At 34.6% G+C, this 15,722-nt stretch overlaps 1 protein-coding gene across 1 annotated transcript; it reads left to right on the top strand.

Annotated features, from left to right (window-relative positions):
* Positions 1-1,468: 1,468 nt before the first annotated feature.
* Ifi44 (interferon induced protein 44) lies at positions 1,469-15,722 on the top strand. The gene is made up of 9 exons (XM_076863670.1): positions 1,469-1,567; positions 1,800-2,290; positions 6,139-6,175; positions 6,839-7,034; positions 7,187-7,333; positions 9,675-9,846; positions 11,469-11,569; positions 13,029-13,203; positions 15,418-15,722. Exons 2-8 carry the CDS (start codon positions 1,810-1,812, stop codon positions 13,197-13,199), a joined length of 1,305 nt encoding a protein of 434 aa, XP_076719785.1. The 5' UTR covers positions 1,469-1,567; positions 1,800-1,809; the 3' UTR covers positions 13,200-13,203; positions 15,418-15,722.

Raw genomic sequence — 15,722 nt, 5'->3', positions numbered from 1 at the left:
TTTGCAAACTGAAGATATTGGAGTTAACAGTGACTTCTGGGAAGTGGTTTCTACTCAAGGGGAAGGATGGTGATCTCTTAGACAACATTTTTTTTTTTTACTTTATTTTCATATTAATGGAGTACATTTAAAAAATATATTAATGGATGCCATTGCCTTTAAACTCTGGCCAAGTAGTTTAATTGTATTAAAAATTCCTTACAATACAGAGAAACAAGGTAATATGTTGTTTGAAAAGTGTGGAGGTTTTTTTTTTTTTTAAGCTATAGTAATGTATAACTGACATGCACTAAATTGCACACCTTAAGAGTGTATAATTAAATGTTTTGACAAATGTAAATCCATTATACCTCTGTTTAAATCTTGACCATGAAATTTTTTTTTCTTTTTAATATTCATTTATTTTTTTAGTTTTCGGCGGACACAACATCTTTGTTTGTATGTGGTGCTGAGGATCGAACCTGGGCCGCACGCATGCCAGGCGAGCACGCTACCGCTTGAGCCACATCCCCAGCCCCTTGACCATGAAATTTAGTAACTGGATGATCTTTAGCTAATCATTTAACTCTCAGGTTCTATTTATTTACTTGAAAACTGGCAACAACATGGGTTATCTTACTCATAGGTTATTGAAATATAAGTAAGATATATGCAAAGTGCCTGGCAAATAAGAAATATCTAACAACATGGTATTTTTAAAACTAAGTAAATAATATCCACAAGTTGATTAAAATATATATTTTTGATATTGCTATTCTTTTTAGTAGGGTGAAGACCTTATATGCCTTTCTGGGCAAAAGTAAATATACCAGTCAGATATAAAGCAACAGAGGATCTGTGTGAACAACAGGGAGCTGGAGAGTGGCTGCCCAACAATGTAAAGAATATACATTTGGATTTTTTTAAAAGGGATTTTTGGTTCCACAGAACATATCTGCAGATTGCATCTGTTCATATGTGACAGATTTGTGATGGTCAGCAATGTGAAGTAATAAAAAGGACTTCAGTGTGAAATATACAGGTTTTGATTTATGCCTTACAAATCTGTTATGGGGAGGAAGATGAATTGGAGGGGACAAGCAGAAAAGCAGAAGATTGAATCAGGAGACTATTGTAGTAATCTATAGGAGGAAATATGCTAGTTTGGAATAAAATTGATAGCAGAGATCAAGAGAAGTGGATGAACTTGAGATGTATTTTGGAGGTAGAACAGTTGGCATTTTTTTTACAAGTCCCTATGCAGAAACAAGTTGAATTTCCTTTTAAAAAATTCTTAGGTCAGTGAACGTATATGTTTCCCGACCTCTTACATCAATGTCCAGGTTCTTCCTAATATTATTTTTAGCTAAATTTACTGTCTAAATGCACTGGATCAGTTAACAATCCTTCGCCTAGGGGAGTGGGCACACTGCCAGTTGGGCGGGGCTTGCTGTGTTTCGGTTTCCTTTCCTGAGTCTCCCAAACGTCAAGCTGCCGAAGCTTTTACCCCTCCCATTTTGTGCCTGCTTTGCGTTCTGGACAGAGTAGCAAGCTTCTGCTCCAGTCCTCATACAGACTCTTCAAACAGGTAAATTACTGCCTTACAATTAAACAAAAGTTTTCTTTTTTTCCTGATTTCTAAAAATAATCTTTTAGAATGAAAAGCTGAGTAATTGTTTTTCTTGCTACCTGCTCACCTTGTGTTTGTTCCTTTCCCGTGTTATGTTAATAAGAAAAACAAATGTGAGCTTTGTGAGCTTTTGGAAGTACATGGATCTTTTTTCAATATTTAATGGAAACTATATTGGATTTTTCACCAGATTGAGAAGTATGGCAGTGACAACTCGTTTGACACGGTTGCAAGAAAAGAGGCTGCAAAATCATTTTGGAGGAAAGCAGTTTAGCCTTCTTTACAAGGCTAGTGTCCATGAATTCTCTTGTAAAAACTTGTTGGAGAAATGCTGTAACCAAGGACCCACAATAACAGTGATTTACAGTGAAAATTACGTTACTGGAGCATATCTGCTAGACAGTCTCCAGGAAGAAAGGGAAGTTCCTGTCATTCTTTTTGCACTTCAAGAGACTGAGATTTCAGAATATAAAATAGGATCACATAGTCTAGAGACATTGTTCCATGGCATGTATAGAGATCCATTTGGCTTCAGAGTTGATATTAAGAAGCCTCCTGCTGGATTCTGCATGGATCTAGAATATAAAAAGGTGTCTATGAGCTCAAAAGTAAGTGAAGAACTTGGTCTACCTCAGAATTGTACTACATCCTTTCAGGAATGTGAAGTTTTTCGATGTGAAGGTAGGTTTAATCAGATCATACAATTCTGTATAGATTTCTTCTCTTTATGTTTGTAGGTTTCCAGTTGATCTATTTCCTTAAGGAGAAGTGACTTTTTCACTTGTCCCTTTCTCTGGATAGATAGTCCTCAATGAAACTGGCTATAAATTGCTTGCTAACACACAACCATCATTAAAAAAGAAATATGTATATAAAATATACATATATGAGATCTGGTAAATTAACTGGATGTATCATGATGTTGGTCATCTTGGATCGGTTACACAAACTTTTTTATTGAAATACAACTTATAAAAACATAGAGATATATGTGTACATATATATGTATGTGTGTATATGTGTGTGTATGTGTATATATATATATGTATATATATATATATATATATATATGAAGATGTATCCTCTTAAAATTTTTTAAGTGTACTTCACAGTATTATTAACTGTAAGCATTATGCTGTGTAGTAGACCTTTACAACTTAAACAGTTTGCATAATTAAACTATCTTTTGGTCTTCACCTCTCCTTTTTCTCTGTGGGCCCTGACAGCCATAATTCTCAACTTTTATGAATTTGACTATGTTAGATTCCTCATATAAGTGGGATCATGAATATTTGTCCTGCTATTTGGCTTTTGCTGCACATAATAACTTTCAGGTGTACACGTTGTCACTAATATCAGGATTTCCTTCTTTTTAAGGTTAAATCATATTCTGTTGTGGGGTATATACCACATTTTAAAACTGATTTGTCCAAGTCCAGTGATGAACATTTAGGTTGCTACTCAGCTGAGTTTTCCACCAATCAAAAAACAATAATTAATTTACTTACTTTTCCACTAAAGGACATTTAAGTTGTTTCCAGTTTTTGTTGTTGTGAACAATGCTCCTCCTTTACTATCTTTATGCAGTTAACTTTGTGCTCAAAAAAATACTTTTTAATGTTGGCTTTCCAGAAGTGGAGCTTCTGTTTAAGGACTATGCACATTTGCATTTGGACAGTTGCTTTCAAAAGTTTCATTTGTCAATGCCATCCCCAATAGTTTTATGAAAATAACAGTTTCCTTGTATCCTTGCTAGTCTTTGATATTATCAAACTTCATTTGCTGACTTGATGGTGAAAGGATGTTTCCTCATTTTCGTATTTGCTTATCCCAAGGATATGTGCATTGGTCATTTACATTTATTACATGAAATATTTATATCTACCCATTTAAAGAAAGTATAATGGGGATGATATTTCTTGAGCATTTGCATGTTCCAAAATAATTGTCTGTGGTGATTATACTGGAATGACTGTATGAGAATACATAATTTCTATATCAAATTTTACTTGGGGAGCCGAGTAATTGTAATATTTCCACTGTACTGATGTTGCAATGGAAAACCTAAGGTCAAATTGATCTATTATTACTTCCCCCCCCCCCCATGAGTGATTCAATCTTTCTTACTGACTGCTCCAAACACTTAATTTTTAAAAAATCTAGTAAATTAACTTGGATATGTCATGATGTTGGTCATCTTAGATCAGTTAAATAAACTTTTTATTGAAATACAACATATAAAAAGAAGTACTCAATTGATAAGTATACCAACTGACAAACTTATAAATAAAACTCCCTCTTATAACCGCTACTCAGATGAAGAAATAGATTTTACCATTAGGTCAGACCACTCCTTTATGACGTCTTCCTTTTATTGCCTGAGGCAAATGTTTTTCTGACCATATTAACATTAATTTATATTTCTTATATTTTAATGGTAGATATACAGAACTATACCAGATCATGTGCTCTTCTGTTTCTGGCCCCTTCAGTTGATGGTATATTTGTGAGATTGTGCTAATATAGAGGATTGCATTGAAAAAAAATATGACTCTTAAAAATCAGATATCTATATATGAAGCTATACTCGTAATTCCAAAGATAATGACAATCAAAAATCTCAAGGAAGAAACAGTACTGGTATATTCTGTGTGTCTATCTGGATTCTTCCTTTCCAAATTGGACATGAGTTTCTTGGACAAAAACAGGCAGGGTTGCAAAGTGAAAATTATGGGTCACCTTACACATGCAAAGGTGGTAAGATTGTGGAACCCATATACACAAGCTTACATGGCACTGTCCAGGAAGGTATGCCCTGTAAATTCACGAGATCTACATTTATTTACTGTATATAATTCTGAGCCATCCTTTAAGGATACTCAAAAAGCGAGTACTCTTCCTTGTAGCAAATATCATTAGTTTATTTACAAGGATGTAAAATTATATTTTTAAGGAAATTGGTCTAGGTCATTTGTCTTTTTTCTTTCCCTGAGAGTACTCCCTAGCACAGTAAGTGAAGGCATCATAATTTAGCTGCTCTAACTCTCTCTCTGCATAGTGAGTCATCCCTTTTCATTTTTACAAAGTACATTATGATGAAACCATATATGGTTCACACATATGCATATTTTTAAAAAATGCAAGAATAAAATTATAAGGTTATACCATATGCTTATGTTCAGCTTCAGTGGATACTAACAAAATATTTTAATGTAGTTGTACCTATTTCTGTTACGACAAATAGTATATGAGAGTTTCTGTCTACTTTAAATTTTCTTCAATGCTTTGTATTAACAATTTTAAAACATGTACTATTCTGATATGTGCATGGTGGCACAACATTTAGTGAATTTGGCTTTCTTTAGATTACATTAGTAATTTATTTCACATTTTAGAATAATTAATCATCGTATTAATAAGTATCCTTTTTCTAGTTTTAAAATTTATCTTTATTAATTATTCATTTTTATATTCCAAAGATTGGTTCACTTATTGTTTCTGTTCCTATGTTCTATTTTCACAACTTTTCTTCTTTCTTATCATTAATAAAATGTGCTTTCATCACAAGGTTGACATAAGGTGTTTGTACTGTGAATTGGTATGTATTTATAATTTTGGTTTTTACATTTCTTTTGGGTTATCATATTTGTTTAAGAAAATGCTTTGTAAAATACCAAGAAGTTGCTTTTCTGTTTGTCAATAGTTATTCTTTTCTAGTTTTTATAGTCATTGAATGAAGTCTATGAATTCTACCCTTGGTGATTTAATGAAGTTTACTCTGTTACTTTACTTGTGGCCATATAAACAAGGTTTTCACATTCTATTCTTTTTCTATAGTTTATAAAGGATTGCCAGTATCTCTAAACCTAATCCTTGTGGTTTTAAATCCACAACAAAACAATGTCCCTTTCCCAGAAGCAAAAACCTGTGGGTCTGAATCTCATGGGTCTGAATGAAGTCCTCAGCACACCTCGACCACTCACTGTTCTTTGATTGCCACATCACTTGCCCTATCTTCTATTCTGCTGGGGTGAGGGATGATATGACATGAAGTTCCTAGAGCTCCAATTGTTGATAGCAGGTTTTGAAGAAAGTCTGATTCCCCCTTGCTGTTTGAGTGTCTCTGTACATTATCATCTCAGACCTGTTGGATTTTTTTCAGGGAAAATACCTTGGAGCATTCCCAGTCTTTCTCCTGCATCTACCTTCCTCTAGCTCTAGCATCAGAATGCACTCCCACCCCTAAGGCCCATGTTAGAATGAATGGTCCACTGTTGATAAGCAGTTGGGTAAAGAAAGATCTGAGGACAATAGTCTTCCAGTGCCCATCTTGCCCCTAGCTCTCTTCTTTGCAAACAAGATGATATTAATGAGATTTGCCAGCATTTCCTCAGCCTGCTTTTTACTATACTGCACTATCCTCATGGCAAGGCTATTTGTGCATTTGTCCCTAGTGAATTTGTTCATATTCATTCAGACAATCAATCATTTAACAATTCATAATCTACGTTATTTTTTCTTTCCTTTAGATTTATTGGACGAAAGAAAGGAAGAAGGAGTCACTGTGTAAGTTAATATTTTTAACAGAATAATCATTCTGTTCATGATTTTTGACTTATTTTAAGATAGATTCTATCAATAAAAAATGGCAACACAAATTATCACAGATAATTTGCAGATTGTCTAGAATAAATTAAAAGTATGATTGTGAAACAAGAACAAGAACAACACTGGGTAGAGAGAATAAATTCTAATGTTATTATATACTTTAAAAAATTATTTGATGGAATGTCTGTTTTTGTTTACTTTGGAGAACTATTGTGAAAGAAATGGTTGGTTTTCAGCTAGAGAAAATCTGGTAATGATGTACAAGGACATGTTAGAAATCCTTAACTTCTATAAATTTAAATGTAATATAATATGTTTTTGGAAGATTTTTATTGATTTATCTTCATGTTTAACAGCTGATGTTAATTTCTAAAAATGTATGGTCTTTTAGTTTGAGTCTGAAAAGTTTTATGTCTAACTTTAGTTTCAAGTGTTATTTTTACTTTTCCTTCTTTTACAGTAGAATTTAAAAGAGGTCATTTGCATGTCTTTGTGCAAGAAGAAAAACTGCTAATAATAAGACAAATTATACATAGGAAAAGAAATAAATTCTAGGAAAATTTATGGTAAATTCCTGTGATCTAATCTCAGTCATTGTAAAAAAAAATTGTGTTTAAATAGGTTCAAGAGGACCTTGCTGTTTGCCATGAGTACTTATAAGCCATATAAAGACATGGTTCACCAAATAAGAATTCTGCTGCTGGGTCCAACTGGAGCTGGGAAATCTAGCTTTATCAACTCAGTGAAATCTATTTTTCGAGGCTATGTGACAAATCAGGTGCTGGTGGGCTGTGATGCAACTGGGATTTCTAAGAAGGTTGGTATATTTTAGGCTACCCAACCTTTTCTTCTTTTTTCAAGGTAATTATTTTTTAAAAGGCTTTTGCTGATTAGCTTCATCCCATGTAGATTTTACCACAGTTTACAACAAAAAACATACATTTGAAGTTTGTTTATTCCCTTTTTTAGTACAGGACATATCCCATTAAGGATAGGAGTGATGGCAAGTGCCTGCCCCTTATTCTATGTGACTCACTGGGGCTGAGTGAGAAGGAAGGCCTGTGTGAGGAAGACATAGTCTCCATCTTGAAAGGCCATGTTCCTGACAGATATCAGGTAAGATTAAGCTAATCATTAAGAAATTATAATTGATTTGTAAAATGTGCATTTTTGCCTGTTATCCATGACATCAGAGCCTGATTTAACTTAGTGCATCAGCACTTCTCTTTTTAAAATATACTTGTTGAAATTTCTGGGTTCATTTTTGGTGGTGAATTTCACAAAGAATAAAAATATTTCAAGGACTTTCTGTCATGGCTTCATAACAGCCATAAATTCTGTTCAACTTCCCATAAGATAATTTTTCTTTCGTAACAGAAGTCTGAAGGTAGGTAGACTGGAGCCAGTGTAGAAGCTTGTAAGTTAAGTAATTTCAGAAATCCTTCTGACCCTTTGAGCATCTCAGCTCCGGGTGCTGAGGATTGAATGGTTGTGTCCTCCACCACCCCAAAGTTCATATGTTAAATGAACTTTTTTAACCAAAAAGTCAGGGTTTGAAGGTGGGGCTTTAGGAGGCAATCTCTTTTGCTTTCAAGGATAGAAATAGCTGTCTGTGAACCAGAAGAGGAACCTTAATAGTCACCAAATCTTCTGGTACCTCGCTCTTAGATTTCACCATCTCCAGAATTGTGAGAAATAAATATTTGTTGTCAAAGCCACCATCATCTGTTCATTTATTCTCTGGTTTGTTTTATTGATATATTTTTCTATTCCTTTAAGATATCATTTTAATTTTCCATATTAATTTTTTAATTACCATAGCAGCCAATTATTTCTCAATTAATCACTTGATAAGTCACATTTATTATTTATTTATGACTTGTTTTTCTTGACAATTTAACATATATCCTTTTTGAAGCAAGCTTTCTTGTGTTGTGTTTGGTTGTGCTTGATTTGTTATTTTGATTGAAATTTTATTAACATTTTCATGTTGAAAGTTTATTTGTATCTTTACATATCTAGTGTTTCTATTCAGAAGCAGAGACTTAATTTTCTGTTCATGTAAATTTATTTCATTCTTTAAAATAGGGTTAACCTGTAGATACTGTTTCAGTTTGCTTTTTTTAAAAGTATACAGATACATAGGGGCATATATCTTTCCTTAAACATAGCTAAAGACCCTTATCACATCTAACATGTTCACTTGTTCCTCATCAAATACTGCTCAATATTCAAATCTCTAATAGTCTTATAAAAGTATCAGACATGTAAGACTTTTTCTGAAAAATAAATCAAATATATTCCATCCCTTTTAGCCTATATATCCTGTCTTTATATGTTTTATTTTTTCTTAAAATTTGTTTTAAGATATCCGGTTGGATGTTCTGTAGACTTCTATGCACTCTGTACTCTACTTTTTGTATCCTTCTGAGTGGTTTACACGGTCCTCTGTTTTCTGTAGATCCTGACCATTGGTAGTTGAATATGGACATGTATTCTGAATCAGATTCTACTTCATAGATGGTGTTGTTTTCTTTCATGAGGACATAAATGTTTTGGGTTTTCTTGCTTCTCTAGTGTTGTTATTTACTCATGTTCAATTTCTATATCCATTTACTAATAAGGACGTAAGAATGGTGATATTCTACTTTTATCATTCCTCATCCTTTCACACATGAAGGAAAAACTTCCCCTCATCTACGTATTTTGTGGTTATACAAAAGAAAAGTCTGAAATATGCTTGAATTTTTGTCCACTTTGTGAACTTTTGAAATAACAAGTTGTTCCTTTAGTATTCAAGGAATCTACTTTCCCTGCACCTTCAAATAATTTCCTTCCCTCTTTCTTCAAGTAATCCTGAAAAGTTGACAGTTTACCTCTTTAATATATAAGAAAATTCATATAGATTTGTGCTTCTCCTTTTCTTAGAGAAGTGGTAAAACACTGTATTTTATGGATATATCAGATTTTTAGTGCTACAAATAGTCCTATGGCGAACAGCCTTGTCTTATCTCTATGTAGTTTTGCATTTTGCTACTCTATCTGTAGAACAGATCCCAGCAGAGTATTTGCTAGTTTAAGAGTAAAGACATTCATTGCATCTTAAAGTATTTCCCTTCCCCACTCTGTGCCTGATGATACTACCTTTCTGTGAATTCTTTTCCATCTATCTTTCCCCACATGACTTCTTTTATCTACAATACTTTTTCTAGACTAACTCTGCCTTTTTCTAGCCCTCATGTTATGTGACCCTTGCTCACAGAAACCTTATCTGACTAGGTAAAAGGGCAGCCATCTACATACATAATGACGATTTTCTCTACCAAATTGTTACCCTTGTAATATTAGAGATTTGTCTCTTTTGTTCACTGTTTTGTTCACTTGTACAGTGACTGGTACATAGCATATGCTCATAAATATTTGTTGATTCATACATTGTTTTTTTTCTCCCTTACAGTTTAATTCTATGGAACCCATCGCATCAAGACATCGTAACTATATTCATTCCCCATCACTGCAGGACAGAATCCACTGTGTGGCATTTGTGTTTGATGCCAACTCTGTTGAACAACTCTCTGGTGAGATGGTGGCAAAGATCAAGAGAATACGAAGGGAGTTGATAAAGTATGGTGAGTCTCAATCCACTTTGCTACTAGGGGTAATTGACTAGACTTTTTTGCAGAATGTTTTGGGGATAGGGCAGGATGAAGGACTTACATAATCGCAAATTTGAATCTCTCCTGATTCACTGGCATGACCTTTCTATGCCTCAGCTTTTTAATCAATAAAATCAGTACATTTGGGTCCTCCTTCTTTGCTCTTTGCCAGTCATGTGTTCAACTCTTCCTTCACGTCAGGCCATGGAGTTTATTTTATTTTACTTTTATTTTTTAATATTTTAGCTGTAGATGGACACAAGATCTTTATTTTGTTTATTTATTTTTTTATGTGGTGCTGCGTATCAAACCCAGTGCCTTACACATGCCAGGAAAGTGCTCTATCACTGAGCCACAACCCCAGCCTCCAGGCCATGGAGATTTTAACACTACTTTGTCCTATGTGGAACTGTCATGGTGCCCATCCTATTCAGGGGATCTTCCTCTATAGTTGATCCTATGTTAGTGTGGGTGCTAGGGTCAGTGGCTGGACAGGAGTTACCTAATTGTGTCTGCTTTACTAAAGAAATCTCTCTTATGAAATATACGGAGATACCTATGGCCATAATGGCTAGCTTTACCCTGATCTCAGTGCGCCCTGTCAAGAGTTAGTCTCATTAATCCTTCTTTCTTGATATATTTCCCCAATTAGCTCCCCAGTGAGCTCCTTTTGCTTCTGTTTGCTTATTCTCAAGGTCTGTGCATCTGATGTTTTTCCTACAAGTTATCTGCTACAAGTTATTTACACATCTGCCTTGGAAGGAATTTATAGAAACTTGAGAAGTAACTTAAAGGGTCTGGGGATGTGGCTCAGTAGTAGAGTGATTTCCTAAAGTGTGAGACCCTGAGTTTGATCCCCAGCACCTGACTAAAAAAAAAAAAAAAAAAAGAAAGAAATTTAAAAAATACATGTGGCCTTGCTATTCACCTCACTGTTCATTACTAACTGTACTTAACGGCAAGAAAAAGACAAAGAAGCAGAAAAGTAAGCTGTTTTATAGGGAGAGGCAGCAGAAAGGCTTTGGAGAAAGAAAAAAGGATCAGCGAGTTAAAATGTCCCATGTTTGACTTTTCTTGGCTTTATCTGTTTTGAGTGGGAATGAGTCAGTTTTTCACAAATTTGATCAAATTAGAAAAAGGAAATGATGGATTTACCTGCTCACTGAAATTTAAAATCTTGCAATGGTGGTGTATAGAGAGGTGCTTGCTAAAAACTTTTTATGTGTGAAGTTCTGATGCATTCTGTCTCCTTGATGTCTCTTCTCCCCATCATCTTCATTAGAGCCCTTTGGTCTTTTCTCTATAATATGAATTAGTAATATTGTAGCATAAATTTTACTTACCTTTCCCAAGATGTAGGTTTATTTTTATCTTCATTTCTCACCATGGAATGCAATGAAGGGGATTTCCCATGTCAGAGAAATTCCAGATACTGTGAATAATCCAGGAGAACTTTTTTTGAGGGGTGGATGTGGGGGAACTTTCCAAATCTAAAATTGTTCCGTGGGAACCTATGGCCTGATTGACAGTTAATTAACTTTAAAATACTGATGCTGTGTGTGATGATAAAAACAATATGTATCTGTTTGACATAGGTGTGGTACATCTGGCTTTGCTCACTCATGTGGATACCATGGATCTGATTACAGTAGGTGACTTCCCAGACATCTATAGCTGTGTGCCTGTGAAACTCAAGGTAATGAATTATGCTTCATGTAAACACATTTTTTGGATATGTCACTATGATCACATTACATTTGTATAAAAACAAAATAGACATATACTGAATCAAAGAAGAATTAAAATAATTTCTTAGATAATTAGGACTCATTCTCAATTTTTAAAAAATTAAATGTACACAAAGACATATGTGTGTGTTTATATCTATCTCTATATCTATCTATATAATCATTTACAATGATACTGAGTAATGATTCCATTCATTATAATTTAATTCAATTAAGTCTATTATTGATTACCTTTAAGATCAAGCTGGTATGATAGTCTGTAATTAGATTCCAGATAATTAGAACAGTTCTCCTGCTCTAAAAAGTTTATTATTTCATAGTTGGGTGAGAGGGTGGGGAAGTGGGATAAGAAAAAATTGACAAAACAATATGATATGATTAAGTATGATAGGTAACATGAAATGACTAAAAACAAAGTACCTTCAAAGTTTAGAGGAGGAAAATGTCACGTGGGAAGATTTCACCAATGAAGTGGCACTGGGAAATGGCTTTCAAGGAGAAATAGGGAGTGAAGAGACAAATTGGGGAAAGTCAATATCTCAAGGGAGGAGAAAGCAGCTTGCCTGGAGGCATGGAGTTGCTCAATTTAGTGGAGGACTGGGTCTTTGCAGAGGGAGATAAAATGAGAAAGGAATATTTGCATGAGATAATGTTGCTTAATTTTTTCATTGTGGGGAATCATAGCAATTTTTTGAAAGGGTGGCAATATGTTCAAAGCTAAGCTTCACAGAAACTAATCTGTTTGCCACGTGGGCAGAATACACTAGAGTCGAAAGGGATGTGGCAGTGGGGACACCAGTTGCAAAATGTAATAATAGTTAATATTCATTAAGCACTGAATATGTGATAGTTTTTCTCATTCAGTGCTAACAACAATCCTATGAAATGTATCCTGTCATTACTACATTGTATAGACGAGAAAGAAAAGGCACACAGAATACAGCATTTCCAATGTTTATTGACAGTGCTAAGAAATGACAGAGCCATACTGTGAACCCAGGCAGTTCAGCTCCAGAGACAAACTAGTCAAAGCCAGAATTAAGCATTAATCTAGCCAACTCTACTTATTCTGAGAATAATTTGTGAAGAGAAACAGGAAAATCATGGACTCTAGTGTATGTGGAAAATACTTCAATTTCAAAGAAGTTTCTCTAATAGAAACTATACTTTCTGTTTCTAATTTATAATGAATCCATTACATGTATTCTAAATGAAAATTATCAGTGATATTAGAACCTGACAAAATGAAGTTCTTCCAGAAACTACTTTATGGGGTCAGATGTTCAATTTTTTAACAATAGTAAAATTATTGCTAAGCTCCTACTTTTTGTTATTATTTTCATAATTTACATTGCCATATCTGTTTAACTGTGTCAAGATCCCTGTGTTTTAATTTCTGAATGACAGCTAGAGACAGTCCAAAGAAAACTTGGATTTGCTCTTTCTGACATCTTGGTGGTCAGCAATTATGTCTCTGAGTGGGAGCTGAACCCTGTGAAGGATATTCTGATCCTCTCTGCACTGAGACAGATGCTGTGGGCTGCAGATGACTTCTTAGAAGATTTGCCTCTTGAATAAACAGGTAGATGCTTTTGGTGGTGTAGAAGTTTGAAAGTATCTACTTGGCTGCTTCCTTCCTTCCTGGATCTATTGTATACCTTGCAGTTCTCTGTCTCCTTGTGAGTATTGCCCTGTGATTAGATTTGCCCTTTAACCCACTAGCTGGTTACACTGACCTGCCTCCCCTTTTTACCTCCTTCAATATATTCTGGAGAATTCATACTAATTCTCTTCCTCCCTGTCTTGTTTTAAGATAAAATTTCTGAAATGATCCATTTCTGTCATTCTCACGGTCTGAAAATCCCTTGTTTTATCCTTGGCCTCCTGTCTCAGAATATGTTTCTTTGCTTGGGAAATAGAATTGGATTGGGTAGTTTGACCTGTATGTTACCTGATGGCAGCAACTAGTAGAGTCACTTCAAAAGATGTCCTTGACAATAGCTCCCACTATTGAAGGGAATCCAAGTTGTAAGAGACCTGAAACACTAATTAGGCTTGAGTAATGTCAGAGAGAGATTCCAGTAATGATGGATCCAGTGGTGGATATAATGGAAAGGGAATAGTAACTTAAGGGTGTCTTTGGGAAAATGTATCCATAAGCAGGATGCAGTTCTGCCTTTGAGGCAGGCGATAGAACCATCATAATTGCTAGTTTCTATTACCAAAAGTCAGAACCTATGGTTCTCATCCTATTAAAGCAACATAAGCTTCCTGGTTTCCTGAAGGGAATCCTTTAACTGAGAGAAATAATGCATGTTGGAAGCCTAATCTCTCTCACCCTGTTGATGGTAAAAAGTTGTTTGAAAAAGGCAAAGTTACGTCCATACAATGTGTAGAACTGAAGGCAGCATATCTAAGAATGCAGGAAATTTGGATTTTCATCGGGGGTAATGTCTGTATCTTTATGACTCATGCTGTGGTCATTATCTTTGCACTCACTGAAGATAGGATCCACATGATCATATAATTAAAATGCACTGTGAGTGGAATTACATCATGGAAGTTTGCGGGATTCTGTGAAAGACTTCAAATGGAATATATCAGTGAACACCAGATAAAACGTGGTTGTTGTCTCATAAAGGTTAGAATCCAAAGGCTGATGATGCACTTGCCCATTCCTTGGATGCATCTCTTTGTGTGCATAATCTGAAAAAGGATGCTCAAGTTATAAATAGTAGGTGGAACCATAGCAGACTGCTTTATGGAAACTGCTAACATGGCAACAACACATCCAGCAGGCTAGCAGAAAGAGAATTTCTGAAAGTAGATTTTGGGTAAGATTCTCTGAAGGAAAAGGCCAGCAGGTAAAATATCTTGAACCTTTAGTGGTTACCTGAGTGGCTTCCACTAAGTTCTGATTAGAATAAATGCATGTTAGATGTTGACTTTGCTTATGTTTTGCTTATAGCAGTGGCTTAGACCATCATTAAAGATTTGGAACAACATAATGTGAACAAATTTGGTCTTCTATACTATACATCATCATATCAGAATACACATATCCCAGTTGTATATGTACAAAAATGAGCTAAGAGACATAGTATCAAATATACTTAGAACTGGATTGGATCAGCACTGTATTTTATCAGGCGTAATCTGATTATTTGTCACTTCCTTATGATCTTATACTTATGCATTGAGTACTGAAAATATGTACTTATAGGTGTGTGTATACTGCATCTTTGCCAGGCCCTATTAATAAGGGAGGAACAATGGTTTATAGGGCTAGTTGGATTATTACACCCAAGACAGTATTGATTTATACTTATGACTTGAATTTTTGGACTATTCTCCCTCATCTTCCTCTCTCTATAGGCAATATAGTCTGTGCTAGCAAGAGAATATGTCTTTTATGTTTATGGTCTCAGATTTGGCATTATGTGTGTTCTCTTACATCAACCTGCACATAGTATACGTTGTACTGTTACAATCAAAGATGAGACAGAGGTTTCGTTTTATTTTATTCAATATTTCGTTTTATTTTATGTTATTTTAGTTCTTGGAAAATCAAATTATAATATTATATCCTCTCCAATTCTATTTTACTCTCAAACAATAGAGAAAGTCTCATACACTAACTTTGCTGGCCTGACTCTGCTATTTGGGATCTCCATCTCCATGGTGTACATGCTTCTAAAGTCAGGTGTTTAGACTCTGGTTATCCAATGCCCCGCTTCCCTCCAGTTTCTTTTCACCATGTAATCCACTAGAAATATTTTGTTTCCTTTCTTTTCAGTACCCAGAAGTGAATTATCAAGTATGCAAAGAAGAATATAAATATGTGAATCTTACACAAATTGAAAATTTTGCCACATCATGGAAGATTAAAACTGAGAAAGGAGAAAACAGGGAAGAGAGAAGAAGCTGAGAGTAAAAGGGTGGATTCTATTTATTTCTAGGATTAATAGTATCTGCAAAATCATAGTCTCTGCAATAACTAGGAACAACAAGATTTTACCATTAATTGTGAAAGATAGTCAAAATTTTTCTTGGATTTATATTGTATATCTATGAGAAATAAAATATCATTTATATAATCTA

The sequence above is a fragment of the Callospermophilus lateralis genome, chromosome 7 (genome assembly GCF_048772815.1).
Source record: "Callospermophilus lateralis isolate mCalLat2 chromosome 7, mCalLat2.hap1, whole genome shotgun sequence".
In the NCBI taxonomy this organism is placed as follows: domain Eukaryota; kingdom Metazoa; phylum Chordata; class Mammalia; order Rodentia; family Sciuridae; genus Callospermophilus; species Callospermophilus lateralis.
This window is presented reverse-complemented; position numbering and strand designations above follow the sequence as displayed.